This window comes from Perna viridis, chromosome 6 (assembly GCF_037379345.1).
Source record: "Perna viridis isolate PV_CMFRI_1.1 ecotype Kerala chromosome 6, ASM3737934v1, whole genome shotgun sequence".
In the NCBI taxonomy this organism is placed as follows: Eukaryota; Metazoa; Mollusca; class Bivalvia; order Mytilida; family Mytilidae; genus Perna; species Perna viridis.
The window spans coordinates 38,783,286-38,799,683 of record NC_142450.1 but is presented as its reverse complement, the minus strand read 5'-3'; the positions used below and the strand labels follow the sequence as shown (position 1 = coordinate 38,799,683).

The window sequence follows — 16,398 nt, the reverse complement described above, 5'->3', positions numbered from 1 at the left end:
GCCTTTTTCTTTGTTGTCTCCCTTTGATTGCTTGTTTTCCCCACGCGAAATAACTATTCATCATTGAAAATGAAGATAGCAGTAGAGTCTGTGGTTGAGGAACAACAGAAAGAACCTGTTAAAACAGTAGATAGGGAGAAGGTAAAAAAAATAAAAAGGCCAGTGTCCTCTGTGGTTTCATAATATCGATGCTCGACAGTAAATTACTAAATACATGTATATGTATTATGGGTTAACCTCCTCCCGGTGGTCAAAATATTAATCCTCCGATAAAAATTCAAAACAACAATTGATGGACATGTTTGTTTCTATACACGTAACCTGCATATTTTTTTATTCGGAATGATAATGCCATTAATGGTCATCCTCTGCCATTATTGTTTTGGTAGGGTCTAGAATGTGTAACCCGTACCGACTTTTCCCTGGACCCAAATAATGCTTTGCTAAAATATTTATTCTTACGGTATGTTAAGAACTGAAAATTGCATGAGTTGTGGAAAAGTCCTTTTCAGTTCATTTTTAATCAAGAAAATGATGTATGTTTTTTTTCTAATATTTCTTTTTGATTGGTTTTCTAAAGTCAAAAGGTCTGAAATGTGTAACTGGAAGTTACTGTACCCAACTAATTCTCACTTTCCTGTCAGTATTTTATGTATTTCTAAAATTTTCACCAGATTAAATCTTCACTTTAAGAATTTGGATAAAGTTTTGAAAGATTGGATATTGTTTAAAAAAAGAAGTGATCGAATTGAATTCCGTACTGTACCTAGCCTCAATCCCTGTACCAGCAAAGAATGGATACTATCGTATCCAGAATATAAAACAAAGTGTCATGAACAGAGCCTGATGCGATTTTTATTTTATCTTCAATGAAAATTATGATAATATGTTCTAATGTCAAATATGCATTAATTTTGTACAGATACATGTACATGTAACATAAATACCAGACTTTGATTTTGGGTATGAAAATTTCGGGTTACACATTTTAGACCTTTGGAAAACAGAAAATCAAATAAAAATTTTTCGACAAACATTTTCAAAATCATTAATTTTAGCTGGCCTAATCATCACATTATTTTGTAAATATGTACTAATTTTCAGCTGGAAATATCACGTAATAATGAAGAAATTCAGGGGTGTAGCTAGGCCTGTTTTAGTTGTACGCAAAATTACGGCGAGGGGTCTTGGGGGGGGGGTCACTCAAGGCCCCCAGTGAGTCCGGCAAGGCAAAGCCCCGGGGGAAACTCTTGAATTTTAATGGTTTTGGAGCCAGTTTTTCAGAGCCTATACTACGTTCATGGTATGCATATGTGATAAATAACCTTTATTTCATCTTTAAAATGTGTGTTTTTATTTTTGTTACTTTTTCTGAAAGTATGCAACTGCGTATTTGCGTATAGGCAGCTACGCCCCTGAAATTGGCAAAATAGTTGGTATGGGTACTGGTAACACATTTTAGACTATATTGTTTTTGTTTAACCTGTATTCAGTGCAAAGGTGAAATTCTTGGTCATGCCTTCTGTACATTTCATTATGAATTTGATCTGACTTTGGTCATGGACATCCTATATAGCATAACATTTTGTCAGTTCTGTTTATTTTATTGTATTGTTGAAGATCAATGCTAAAATTTTAATTTAACTTTAAATGCATACAACAATTTTTAGGGTGTACAGTAAATCACAATAGTGAACTTAAAAAAGAATATTATACCATATTTGAAATGTTGAGCTGATTTTAATGTATTAGAAAACATCCTTTTATCAGACCTTGATGACGTATGATCCACACATGCAGGCCCTTGTTCCTTGTTACAAAAAATCCAAATTTGTAATTGCACTGGAAACAGGTTAAACGCTTTCTTGTTATATCTCGCATGGGGAGATTTAATGCATGTTCATTATTATAATATATAATCTATTAGATTAAAACTTAAATTATTGTTTTAAACTGTAGGGAAATAAGTTTTTATGTGAAATGTATCTGTTTGGTTTTTTTTCCAGACATGTCCATTGCTATTAAGAGTATTCTGTAACCAAGGAAGACATCATAATTTGAGTGAGTTTATGAGGGGCCAGACACCAAGTAATGAATTACAAATATACACTTGGTAAGTACAGACATAATGCCCTCTCAGTACATACTTTCCTACATATGGGTTTTAATTAGGACTTAGTTGTTTGTAGTTATTTGTGCAGTGATGCAACCAGAGAAGGTTTTGTGGGGTTGAATCCTCCTATTTTAATGGTTTATTTTTATAGCCTGAACCCGTTTTAGTAAGCCAAGATCCATACCTTCTTTTTTATATAAAACGTATTTTAGGTGAAACTTCTTTACACGTTAGAATTATCTCCTCTTTGTATGTCAAACCTAGACTACACATGATCTACAGGAGACTTGTGAACAATTGTCATCCATAATTAACTGTATTTCTCTTACAATTTTTTAATTGAAATCTCATTAGTTTGATAAACAATTGGCTTCTGGACTCAAACTAATTGAGCCATCACAGTCTGGAACATCAAAATGCATGCATAGTGAAGAAAAAGTGAGCATAGTATGATTTTATACTTAAACAGGAAAGGGAGCCTTTCATACATGTGTATGTACATTTTACACTCAATATCAGATACAAAAGGTACTTTTTAGCTTACCTGGCCGAAAGCCATGTGAGCTATTGCCATCACTTGGCGTCCGTCGTCATCGTTAACAATTTTTCAAAACTCTTCTCCTTTGAAACTACTTGACCATTTGGAACCAAACTTGGTATGAATGTTTCTTGGGGTATCCTGCATAGAACTGATGTGGGGATTTGCGATAGACATCGAAAAACATGGCCGCCATTACTAAAAATAGAACGTAGGGGTCAGACAGTAGTTTTTCGCATATATCTCCAAAACCGTTAGGTTTAGCCAATTCTCACATGGTGTTAAAGTGTTCAGCATGATGAGATCTATCTGCGGTCAAATTTTCATTTTAATCTATTAAGCCATGTTGGAGTTTTTGCCCTTTTTCAACGTTTTTTGCTATTTTTATTGTTATTTCTTTCAAAACTCTTCTCCTCTGACACCACTTGACCAATTGGAACCAAACTTACCTTGAATGTTCCTTGGGGTATTGTGCATAGAACTGATATGGGGATTTTTGATCTGTTGAAAAACATGGCTGTCGTTACTAAAAATAGAACATAGGGGTCAGACAGTAATTGTTTGCATATATCTCCAAAAGCATTAGGTTTAGCCAAATTCTGTCAATAGCTGAAATGATCCTTATTTTTAGGACTACAAAAGTCTTCAGGCATAAAATTTGTCAGACGCTTTCTTATAAGAGTTATTGCCCTTGACAGGGGAAAATGACAGGTGTTTTTAGTTTTCAGACAATGTCTTGAAAACTGTGATAGATTTAGACTTTCATTTACTGAAATGATCCTTATGATAAGTCCTATCAAAGTTTTCTTGAGTCAAAATTGTTGGGACAACTTCTTGTTTAATTTATTGCCCTTGAAAGGCAAACTTCAACCAGGTGAGAGATTAAGGCTCCTGGGAGCCTCTTGTTTATTTTTCACACTATTAAAATTTAATATATTTTGTTGTGTACTATTTTAGAACTTAAGATTATTAATATATTGGTTGATATAAAAAGTGTGGAAAGTAATAACATTCAGAATCATGTCTCCTATAATGAACCTTATATGCATCAGACTTTCATAAACTGCAAAATTTAGTAAATGTGCAAGCATCTTATGCAAATATATTCATTTGATAGAACCTGCAAAAACAAGCGGCCTTGAAAATTAACTCAAATTCATTAACAGTAAATTATTGCTAAATTGTATTTCTGAAGTGCTACTATATGTGTAGAATTGGACTCATCTGTTATATGATATTATAGAATTGAATATAGCTCAGTACTTTAGAATTCCAGAAACTGTCTGTTTAAATGTCGAAAATTTTTATAGTGAATTTGGAGTACCGGTAAAAGTATTTTTTACATGAGTCGATGACAAGAATCAGCCTTGACAAACTTAGTTTCTCAGGGGTTCATAACCTTTCTGGTAGCATGAATTAGGAATTCTTGGGCCCAGTAGTAACTTTAAGAACCTAGCAATTAATCAGCAATGATGACTATATATGATTTTAGACTTGAAGAAGTTACTGGTAAAAAAAAACAAATTTCATATTCACTTATATTGAATGTATTTTGCAAAACACATACACCTATTCTGTGGGGAATTGCTGTGGCAGATCCAGGTGGAAGGTGCATGGGGATGGGGTTGGCACCCCTCCTTTCTGCTGGAAAATTTGTCATTTCCTTGTGTGAAATTGACAAAAAATGTCAAATAATGTCCTAGTACACCCCTTTTTCTGAGGAACCCTGCCTAACACCCCTCCTTTTCAAAGTGTCTGGATCCACCCCTGCAGTGCTGAAATTACACACACCAGTGATATTGTAGAAAAACTGTTGCAGTAGAAATATTGGTTCGTTAATAAGGTACTCAAAAGTTATTGAAGTTACTTGTCCTTTGTTTTGTGTATATGTTTATTCCATTTACATTTTATGATGCTTAGATTCATATATGTAATGTGTTTACTGTAAGAAATGAACTGAATACATGTTTATACTTGCAATATAGATATAAAGAAATTACCAAGTTTACTTTTTTTTTTCAGGCAAGATGCTACACTGAAAGAACTAACTGGTCTTGTGAAAGAAGTAAACCCTGATGCGAGGAGAAAAGGAACATTTTTTGACTTTGCAATAGTATACCCTGATCCAAGATCTCAGCAGTACAGACTGAGAGAAATAGGTACAACATGTTCAGGACATCGTGGCCAGGATGATTCTGTCAGCTTGGAGTCCAAGCGATTTCAGATCGGAGATTATATTGACATTGCAGTTTCACCTCCGAGAAGTGGACCTCCAATGAGAAGAGGAGGCAGACCTTTTTAATACAAAACATCTGTATTTTAGTTGTACATGTACAAATTTGATGTAAATGTAAATGTGTATGATTCATCAGTACATTGCCATTTTCTTGTAAGTTTCCCAGAATATGATTGTTCAGATTCCTAAAATTAGTAATTGGGCTCAAATTAGCAAATGTATGATTGTTCCTCATATACCAATAAATTACACACTTTTACTACTTATGAATGTATGTATGATAATGAATAAACAAAACAAATTGTGGAAATTTTTTGAATGAAATTGTGACATTATTTAGCTAACTATGGTGATGATGTTGATAATATGTATTTTGATTTCGCTGGTGTGAATGGGTATTAGTAATGTGTTCTAAAATATGTATATGTATCTGTACAACATCTTCATGATTCAATCATATTTTATCATTTTATTATTTTACCCATTGTTGTATTTCAACATGCAGACTAAAAAAAAGAATTATTAATAATCTTCTGAACTTTGTTGATTATGGTTCAAATACTTAGGACAGGAGTAAATTTGATCCCCCACCAACTTTGGTGGGGAGTCATATTGTTTTCATACAACTACAAAACTTTGTGGACTATAATGTTATGGCACATTCATAGTCTTGGCTTCGTCATCTAGGAGCACTTCATTTTTTTTAAGATAACTGTAGTTGTGGTTGACCAATTGTTCTGAAATTTAGATATGATACTTACCACTTGAAGATAGGCTCCTATTTAATTTGGACTTTGTGGCCCCTACCATTTTTGAAAAGCGGCCAAAAAGGGTAAAAATAGGTGTTTTATTAAAACCCATGTAGATTTTTTTTTCCAGTTTTAATTATTCTTTTTCTTTTATTGTGTTTTAAGCTGACCTGGCCAGACTGGCCAAAGGTCATATGAGCTATTGCCATCACTTGGTGTATCATCATCTTTGTCAGCATCTTTGTTCTTAACAATTTTTCTTCTGAATCTATTGGACGGATTTGGATGAAACTTAGTATTGATGTTCCTTAGGGTATCCTTCACAAAATGACTGTTTGGATTTCTGATCCGTCCAAAAATATGGCCACTGTTACAAAAAATAGAACATAGGGTTAGACAGTAGTTCTTTGCATATATCTCAAAAACAGTTAGGTTTAACAAAATTCTTAGTTTTTTTTTATTGTTTTTCACCTGTACAACTTTGAAAATCTTCTTCTCTGAAACCATGGGGCAATTTTATTGAAAGTTGACAAAAATGTTTTAGTTAGGGTATTCTGCACAAATTGATCATTTTTTTCCTCAGGCAATAAACGTGGCCGTGGTTACTAAAAAATGAACTTAGGGATCAAAATGTTTTTTTGGGGGCTTTTTTTCTTCAACCAAAGATGATGATAAAGATGATAGCCTCTCATAAGATACATGTAAACAAGATATTCTGAGTTGACTGGCAGTTTTGACGTTTATAGCTCACCTGTCTAGTGGCCATGTGAGCTATAGTCATTACTTGGCATCCATCGTTGTCGTCATCCTTAACAATTTTTCAAAACTCTTCTCCTCTGACACTACTTGACCAATTTGAAGCAAACTTGGTATAAATGTTTCTTAGGGTGTCTTTCATAGAACTGAAGTGGGGATTTTGATCCGTCGAAAAATATGGCCACCGTTACTAGAACATAGGGATCAGACAGTAGTTTTTCACATTTATCTCCAAAACCTTTAGGTTTAGCCAAACTCTGACTGTGGATAAAAGTGTTCAGCATGATGAGGTCTATCTGTGGTGAAATTTTTATTTTAATCTGTTAAGCCATGTCAGAGGTGTACCTCTTTTTCCAGTTTTTTAAATGTTTACTTTTTTGTTATTTTTGATGTTATTTCTTTCAAAAATCTCTGCTGACACTACTTAACCAGTTGGAACCAAACTTGTTCATTTTAAGCATTTTTGTAGCAAATAGTGATTAATAGTAGCCAGGAGTTCCCATTCCCAAAACCTTCAGGTCTTCATCTAGATTTCATACGACCATTACTTTAATAATTTTTTTTGTCGTATAATGGTATCGCATTGTCCTAGTTCTTGTCGTTGTTTGCATCCGTTAACTTAAGTGCATTAACGATAATTTGAGTATTAAGCTTAAATATTTTATCAACTACAAAACATTCGTATTAACTGCTGCTAAATATAAGAACAACTCAATATATTTATTGAAAATATGGAGCTATAACCTGGCACCCTTTTAAGATGTAGCCCCTTGAGTTGCTACAAGAAACAGAAATTCCTTGATGAAAACATGTAAATTTTGCAAGGTTTGTGATGGTCATCATGTATTCACCATTTTGTAATTCCTCGTCTTTGTCACCAAAATTTATACTTAACTTTCAATCGCTACGAAAATAAACTGAAAGAGATTTTTAAAAGGCAGATTGGAAATCTAAGATTGGAAACAGAGAATAATTACTTTGTTATTTTGGTAAATTTTGTAGATAAGGTTGAGGATGAATCGCACTTCTTTTCTGGATGCCAGCTGACATATTACAAAGAAAAAAGTTAATCAATAAATTAAGCAGACTTTGATTGTTAGACATTCTATGAACTTTATCGGCTATTTTATACAATGAAGATGAGACTTTTTCATCGAATTTCTTCTTTGTTCTTGCATACCTAAATGGTTTTAAAAAGGAGTTTAAGCCAAACTGAAAGATGAATCAAACCAAATCGAAGTCAGCGATATGGAAATATGAACAAAGAGACAGTGACCAACATATTGCATTTAAAAATTTTCTCTTTTACTGTGGTTTTAAAACTGGTAATCATTACATCTCATTCAAGCACACGACAAATCAGGGATATAATGACGACTGTGTGGCAAGCTAAGAGCCATGCTATAAGGTGGCACTCCTTCCTGTGATCTGCTGCCTCTGTATTATAGCACATTATAAATTTAGTTTGGTCTGTCTGTTCAATTGATCAAATGTGTTGTCTTATAACAGGTAAAATTTTGCCTTAGAATGTCTATCTACTATGCAGAGTCAAACAATCGTTTAATTAAGTGGCTTTCTCACGAATGAAGCTGTATGTAGATGCACTGGGTCGAAGATTTTGATATTCCGGTGAACGAATTTTTTGCTATAAGTTTAAAAATGTCGAAACGACAGTACCGTATTCCTGCATAGTTGTCAATGAGAACCATTACCATATGTTGTGTATCGGTCAATCTATGAACGGATATTATACACATTTTGCCCGCATTAGATTGATTGATTGATTAATTGATTGTTGGGGTTTAATGCCCGAGCAGCAATATTTCAGCTATATTCAGGCGATGAACATGAAATGGGTGATAAAATGAACATGAATGATGATGAAAAGAAAAAAACGATGGGAAACAAGGATAACAGGGTCGACGAACTTTGATTGCAACTAGAAAAAAGGGGGATGGGTAGGGTCGGGCAATTTAGCCTCCTGTGGCGGAGCGCAAAGGTTCCTACTCCTATCGAATACCACAGCAGGGTTCTTTAACGTGCGAGGAACGTGGCATTTTTCCCAACACAGTGCACCACTATGGTTTGCGGTCAGGTTTTCCGTATTATGGCCTGACAACCCCAGCATGTAAAACGGCAAGGGTACCCCATCCACTACCTGGGACACACATCCCAGTTGCTCTGTGGGCAGAGCGCCTAGCCCCTGGCTAGTAGAGGGAGATACGCTAAAGAAATACACGAGGTAGATATATTACCCGAGACGTAGTCGAGGGTGATGTATTTTCTGAGTTAGTAACTCGGTGTATCACCCTCTGCTGTAGGCAGTATATGTGTTAAATTATACTGAATATCTCTTTTAATACATCGCATTTTTTACATGCTCATCTATATAACCTTTTAGAAACTCAAGTGTAAATGTTGCAATAATCAGATATAGTGAATGTCAAACTGAAATGAAATTTACAAGTATTTTAATATTTACTCAGCAATAGCAAAATAACAAAAAATAAACACTAATTAGAAAAATGAATAATGTAAGTCATTCCACTATTTATTTTTTTAATTAAAAGTAATTTTAAATGAAAAGGGAAATGATGCGCATACCGACAAGGAAAGAAATTTCTGATCAAGAGAGAAATATATCGTGATGAGGGTGATATATCGCTTTGATATATTGAAACACCGATCATTTTTAGGGGGCGGAGCTAAAAAGAAACAGACCAGAATATCACATAATCCTTATCCAACAGAAATTTGTGACTTTTTTTATGAAGTATAATACACCAAGATGTCTGACTCGCTGGTATTTTATTACTTATTTTAATTGTTTTAATTCTCGAACGTTTAAGTACAATCAGGGTTTAATAAAATACAAGATTCTTCAAAACCCTAAAACGTCTTTGTAAATTTGACCCCTTACCAGACAAAGTAAAACAATTTCGAATGAAATTCAGTAATATCTTACCGAAAAATACGCCTTTTTAGATTTTTTTTTGTCTATTAAGACTTATACATCTTAAGTATAGGTTATTTATTTTAAAATAATGGTAAAAACAACAAATAAATGTTTTTGAAGATTTTGAAATCTGAAAGTTACACAAACATTCTCATTTAAATAATGACATTTGTTTCAAAGGCTAATTACAAGGGTACTGCTGAGCTTTGTATCGCACTAACTGTAATTTCTCTTTTTCTTGTATTTAAATCCTTTGGGAAAACATGAGCAAATTACAATTGGTTTCCATTTTGGTTCGATATGACATTTTTTTAATATTCTTTTTAGCTTTGATCACTATTCTTAATGATATTCGCTCCTTTGTTCAACCCACCTTCCGGTGAGTTCATAAAACCTGTTAAAACCATTTCAGAAGTCGATGCAATGTCTTTGTTTATTATAGGACTTATCCTTGTTTTACGGAAGTGTTTCAACTGGATTGTAGTTATATTTGACGTCACTGTTGTTGCGTCAGTTGGAAGTCGTGAAACTGTAGAAAGCGAATCTGAGTTTTCTTCTCCTGTCTCTTCAGTCTTACGACAAATACGAAAAAATGCTATTTTTTCGTATAAAGCCTTTCGGAATTCTTTGTTAGAAAACACATATATAAAAGGGTTCCAAACTGATGCTGTTTTAGCAAACATAGCAGGTAATGTTCCAACTATCAATGGTACTTCTCCTAAACCAAATGCAACCCAAAAAGCCGTAATGGCATATGGTGTCCATGCAAATAGATATACACCTGAAATACAAAAAAAAAAAAATAAAATAAACACAATACCACGTAAAATCAAGGTCGCCATCATCATATCTAATGACAACTTTGGGATATTTTTACATACTAGATAAGTGAGATCCCTATTGATTTTGGGAAAATTTTGTTGAAGGTCAAGGTCATAGCGACAAAAAAAACTTTTTCCGTAAAGTTGAGGTTTCCGGATGATAACCCAAAAAGTTTACATCCGTTTCAAACAAAACTTAGGGATTTTTTTACATACTAAGTGAGTGCAAACCCTATCGATTTTGGAAAAAAATTGTTCAAGGTCACAGTCATCAAAAACTTATTTTTCTTTGTCGAAAAAATTAGGTTTCTTGACGTTAACTCTAAAAATTTACATCTGATTCAAGCCAAATTCATACTAAATAAGTGAGAACCCTAATGATTTTGGAGAAATTTCGTTGAAGGTCAAGGTCACAGCGGCCAAAATACTTATTATTTTCTGTAAAATTGAGGTTTCAGGACAATAACTCAAAAAGTTCACATTTGAATCAAACCAAACTTTCTGATATTGTTTCATACCAGGTAAGTGAGATTCCTATTGATATTTTTTGGAAATTTCGTTTAAGGTCAACGAAAACTTATTTTTTTCCCCGTAAAATTGAGCTTTCGGATGATGACTAAACAAGTTTACATCTGATTCAAACTAAACTTTCTAATTTTGTCACATACTAAGTAAGTGCAAGGCTTGTCGATTTTGGGGGAATTACGTTCAAGGTCACAGTCATCAAAAACTGTTGTTTTGTTTTGTTTTTTCTCGAAAAAATGAGTTTGCTTGTCGATAACTCTAAATGTTTACGTCTGTTTCAAACCAGACTTTGTTATATGCTAGAGAAGTAAGATACCTATTGATTAAGCAAAACTTGTAGTCAGGGTCAAGTTTGCCAAAAAAACACATATTTTTAAAACGTTTTTATAGAAGTAGTATAGATGTGGGATACGATTATTATTTCTTGGGGGGAGCCGGGGGAGCACCCCAATGCGCATGCGAATGACGTCACATCTGGTGTGAACAGATGGAACAGGGGAACATGTTTACTCTACGACAGTCCATGTACAACTGTCACTTTTTCCGGGTTAATTTTACTTATATTACTGAATGGGGAAGAACACTTTATGGAACAGACCATTGAGCAGGACCCGGATTTGACGACACCCCGACGAATGGAACAATGAATATGAATTGTAAATAAAATATAAAAGAAAAAAATCTTGTTGTGTAATAAAACTAGACTAACGAATGACCTTCTTACAAAACAGGGTAGCTCAAAACTGATAACACCTATTAGCAACAGCATAACAAACATATTTACTATCAGAGCCTCATAACACGGGTCAAATTGTAAGTCACTTGAAAACATACTATAGCAATAAAAAGTTCCTTATAAAAAAACATCATACAATACTTAAACAAAAAGAGGGCGAAGGAAACAAACCACGAATAAAATTATGGAGAGAAAAAAAATAAAATTCCGTAGGTCAATGGTTTACCCCCATAACGGGTCAAATCTAGTACACGCGACATGTAAACATTGAAAGTATGAAAAAGAAATTTACCCGATAGAGCCTCATATCACATTCAACGGGTTACGCGACATGCAAATATCGAAAATACTATGGCAGTAAAAAGTTCAATCTCCTTATAATAACAAAAGAAAAGAATTAAACGAACACACAAGTCTCAAACAAAAAAGGGCGTAAGAAACAAAGTAAATGAATATATGGAGAAAAAAATCAACAAATCAATGGTTTCCCCCCATAACGGGTCAAATCAAGTACATGCGACATGTAAACATTGAAATGAAAAAAAGAAATTTACCCACTAGAGCCCCATAACACGGATAAAATCGATGAAAAGGTTGAGTGTGTCTGTAATAGTTGATGAAATGGTCGACAATAAAAATGAAAGGCAATACACCATTCAAAAGCTATGAACGTCCCAAATGTAAATCTTACAATTGTCAGGATAATCTTTAGTGGTTAATCAAAATAGAAACATTAATTACTCAAATTGAATACAAAAAATATTAAACATAATTAAATAAAAAACAATGATAAAAATTTATTTCTTAGTGGTAAACATTGCACAACACGTTCTTACACCTGTAATGTATTCATTAAGCACAATGAAAACGGTTAAAAATCAATACAAAAGCTATTGAAATCACCAGTAAAATGGAAAGTTTCAAACATCTGTCTAATCCGTGAGACATCTATTTAACTTACACAATCCATTGAACACAAAGAAAATCAAATCAAAATTTAAAATCTATTCAAAGTGCCTATTCAATTATTACACAGAGACAATGAAATTGCAAATAATTAGCAAAAATAATTAAAAAACAATGAACATAATGTAATAATAAAAAAACGCAATATAAACAAAGAAAGATAACTCTTGTCAAAATACTACCCCCTTTTTTCTACTTACCTGTTTATAGTATACTATATAATGACACTAATTAGGAAACTTAATGAGGATACCTATAGAGTTCGTTTCCCCTTCCAACCTTTAAGATCCCCATGTTCCCTTTATGGGTCTCCTCATCTAAGTCAACTTCCGGTCACCCATGGTCCACTTCCGGTCATACCCAAGGTCCACTTCCGCCCCCTAACCGGTCACTTCCGGTCAACGACAACCGGATGTGACGTCATGCGCATGCGCATTGGGGTGTTCCCCCGGCTCCCCCGAAAAATAATAACTGTCCCACATCTATACTACTTATATATGGACTTTTAGCTTCCGGTCACGTCGTTACGGGAGATTTAATCATCATCGAAAACGAATCTCTGCGTAATATCCTTTCTAAAGGTCCCAAGTACCGTGAACCACGCTCCATAAATTGGAATTATTACTCTTAAGGATGTAGTGGAGGAAAACGCATGAACACGGATAAAACGAGAACAAGAAGACATTGATTCTCCGTCAGAGTGGTTAAAGGTCATGAGGTCTTTAATTTTGAAACGAACGAAAGTTTGAAGTAGGTCAATGAGTGCCAATGCTACATCAGTTTTCAAAGTTGTCGTTCCAGCATTGTTTTTGTCTGCAAAACGTATAACATCCAATGTTTATTATCAGAGGTAGACGTAGAAAATAATAGCAGTGATAAATTCTCAAAAGAAGAGATAGTGTATAATTAGTGGATAAAACCTGTGCTATCCTCTTTTGGTCTCTCTACCAAAGATGATGACTGTGATTTGCCGTCTATGTACTGGATTCCTAAACTCCACAAGAATCCATACAAACAACATTACATAGCTGGATCTGGTACCACCAAACCTCTGTCAAAACTTTTAACTTCTATACTCTATATTCAGCTGTCAAAGAGGGGAGTCTCCAGTCTTACCACAGCACTTGTTACTCCCGTAGTGGTATTAATTCAATGTGGATTCTGAAAATTTCGAAAGATCTTTTGGAGACAATTCAATATTATTATCAGGATATAATAGCATTAAAACCTATAATTTTTCAAAACTGTATTATTCAATTCATCATACTAAGTTAAAATCCCGACTCAAAAACATGATACATCGTTGTTTCTCCAAAAAAGATGGTACACCTAGATACAAATATATAGTTCTTGGTAGAGATTCCTCATACTTTGTAAGAAATAATTCCAAATCATCTTCCAAATATACAGAAGATGTTTTCAAAATGTTGGAGTTTTTGATCAACAACATATTTGTCCAGTGTGGTGGACGCGTTTTTTCAACAAACGGTCGGTATTCCAATGGAACCAATTGTGCTCCTCTACTTGCTGACCAATTCCTTCACTCTTATGAGGCTGACTTCAAAGCTGATCTGATCCGAAAGAAAGAACATCGTTTAGCTAGATCCTTTAATCTCAGTTTCCGCTATATAGATGACGTACTATCGTTAAACAATCCTTTGTTTCGGGGACTTGATACATCGCATCTACCCCAAAGAGCTTGAGATAAAGGATACTACAGACAGTCGGTCTCATATCTTGACCTACACATAGAGATCGAGGGTAAAGGAAAACTATTGACCAAACTTTACGACAAACGGGATGACTTTTCATTCAGAATTGTCAACTTTCCTTTCATCTGTGCCAACATCCCTTCAGCACCTGCGTATGGAGTTTTCATATCACAACTCATACTTTATGCCAAAGCTTGTTGTAACTATGCAGACTTTTTGTACCGCACTAGGACTCTTACAGTTAGGTTTCTGGAACAGGGGTATGTTGCTACAAGATTGAAGTCATCAAAAGTTTCATGGTCGCCATCATGAACTCGTGGATCGTTACGGTGAATCCATCTGCACTATGAAGACTGGTTTGTTCAACGTGTCATAGTTTTCCTTTCCTCTTTCGTCTACACCGGACTGGTCCATGCTCCCAGTTTTTAGTGGAGTCCGAGTTGCTCATTTGCTATTTACTTTGTATGTATTATTTTAGTTACTTAATGTTCTTTGTTGTGTATGTCTTTTTTTTCATGTTTGGTCTTTGTCCCTGGATTACTTTCTTTTGAATTCCCGCTAGAATCTTGGTTCCCTTGATTACTTTTTCATATGAATTAGGATTCCAGACGATTACTTAAAAAGTTTACATCTGAATGAAATGGAACTCTTGGATATTGTTACATACCAGGTAAGTGAGATCCCTTTGCAGTCAAAGTCACAGTTGTCAAAAACCTTTTTTTCTGTAAAAATTAAGTATCTGGACAATAACTCCAAATGTTTGCGTCAGAATTAAATGGAACTTAAGGATATACCAGGTAGGTGAGAACCATATTGATTAAATTTAAAATGTTTCTTTCTCTAAAATTGGGAAGCAACTGACAACTCAGCTTGGGCACCCTGGTGCATTTCAATTTTCGTTTCTGCTTTGTTTTTGTTTTGGATTTGTTTCTGTATAATCTTTAAGTTTTTTATCATAGTTACGTAAATGAGCCTTATTTGTCAATTTCGTTTCAATTATACATGTATAAAATTTGCTATAGACCAATTCAAATATATTTTCCTGATGTCACGCCTGACCTATGGAATCTTAAACTCTACCTATCATGGCAACAATAGTCTTCGCCAGTTTCTTCTCCACTAACATGTTTCTTCTGGCAATTCTACTCGAGTTTCCGACTGCCGAACTATTAGCGAGGGATTTCACCTGTCAATAGTACAGAAAGGTTTTAATTAAGGCCAAAAATACCGAAGCATCAAAACAAAGGAAATTTCAGATACAACAAAATCTAAGTACATGGCAAAACCGTGAAAACAGAAATCGATGCATAATATATAGACACAAGAATAAAATACTGTTACATAGAAAAACAGATAAGGAAAATAAAATAGCTAAAAAAACTAAAACAATTGGAATATAAACCACCACCTAGAAAACATTAAACTTGGTTGACGTAAAGTGAAGAGGAAAGTAAGTGTGTCCTGCTCCACAGTCTCACAACATTTATGAGTCTTTAAATTTTGGTAAGCTTGAATATATTGACTTTTTATGAGCAGCTCGGTGAGTGTTTCTAGAAAAGCAGAGGACGCTTACCCTACCGGTGAACCTGGTCCATGCTCCCAGTTTTCAGTGGATTCCGAATTGTTCATTTACTTTTATTGCTTTGTACGTATTATTATAGTTATTTTTTCTTCTTTGTTGTGTGTGTGTCTGTTTTCCATGTCTGGTCTTTGTCCCTGGATTATATTCCTTTGATTTCCGCTAGAATCTTGCTTCCCTTGATTACTCTTTCATTATCATCCATTTATTTATATAGTTTTATAATGACAGTTGATGAGATTTGAAACACTTTACAGAATGGTTTACTTGTGCTTATAAAATTATAAATAGCCCAATGAGCAGTCTGCTTAGCAATGGTTCTAGGGTTTGGAGTAGCCATTGTGTTAGTAGTCGAACTCGTTCGAAAATGCGACCTGTCCAAATAGAAAAGAAAATTTGAAAGTTTACAACAGTTTTAATTGTTATTTTCATTTCGACAATCATTGACCTAAGTCCATGTGACGTCGACTCTACTACCATTACTTCGTACGACTATGGACAAAATTTGATTATTAGGTTATGCATTAAACGTTTGTGAACACAACTATTTTTTCTCTCGTTTTTCACTGGATCGTCCATTTGAGTTATTGTTTCTTTATTGTTTAATTGTCGTGTATAAGAGACTTATTTTTGCTACTTATATTTTCGTATTATGTACTTAATTATACAGTTACTTACCGTCCGAAATACGTTGTAGTAACAGATAAGCAT

The 16,398-nt window shown here is 34.2% G+C and overlaps 2 protein-coding genes across 2 annotated transcripts; one reads left to right on the top strand and one right to left on the bottom strand.

The window, feature by feature from the left end:
• On the top strand, nt 1-5,197 carry LOC148614882 (histone deacetylase complex subunit SAP18-like). The gene is made up of 3 exons (XM_088589366.1): nt 1-141; nt 2,007-2,113; nt 4,674-5,197. Exons 1-3 carry the CDS (start codon nt 70-72, stop codon nt 4,951-4,953), a joined length of 459 nt encoding a protein of 152 aa, XP_088445492.1. The 5' UTR covers nt 1-69; the 3' UTR covers nt 4,954-5,197.
• Nucleotides 5,198-8,995: 3,798 nt separating this feature from the next.
• Nucleotides 8,996-16,398, bottom strand: LOC148614881 (blue-sensitive opsin-like). Its single transcript, XM_088586207.1, has 3 exons — nt 16,366-16,398; nt 15,189-15,294; nt 8,996-10,129 (listed from the first exon to the last, which is right to left on the bottom strand). Exons 1-3 carry the CDS (start codon nt 16,396-16,398, stop codon nt 9,672-9,674), a joined length of 597 nt encoding a protein of 198 aa, XP_088442333.1. The 3' UTR covers nt 8,996-9,671.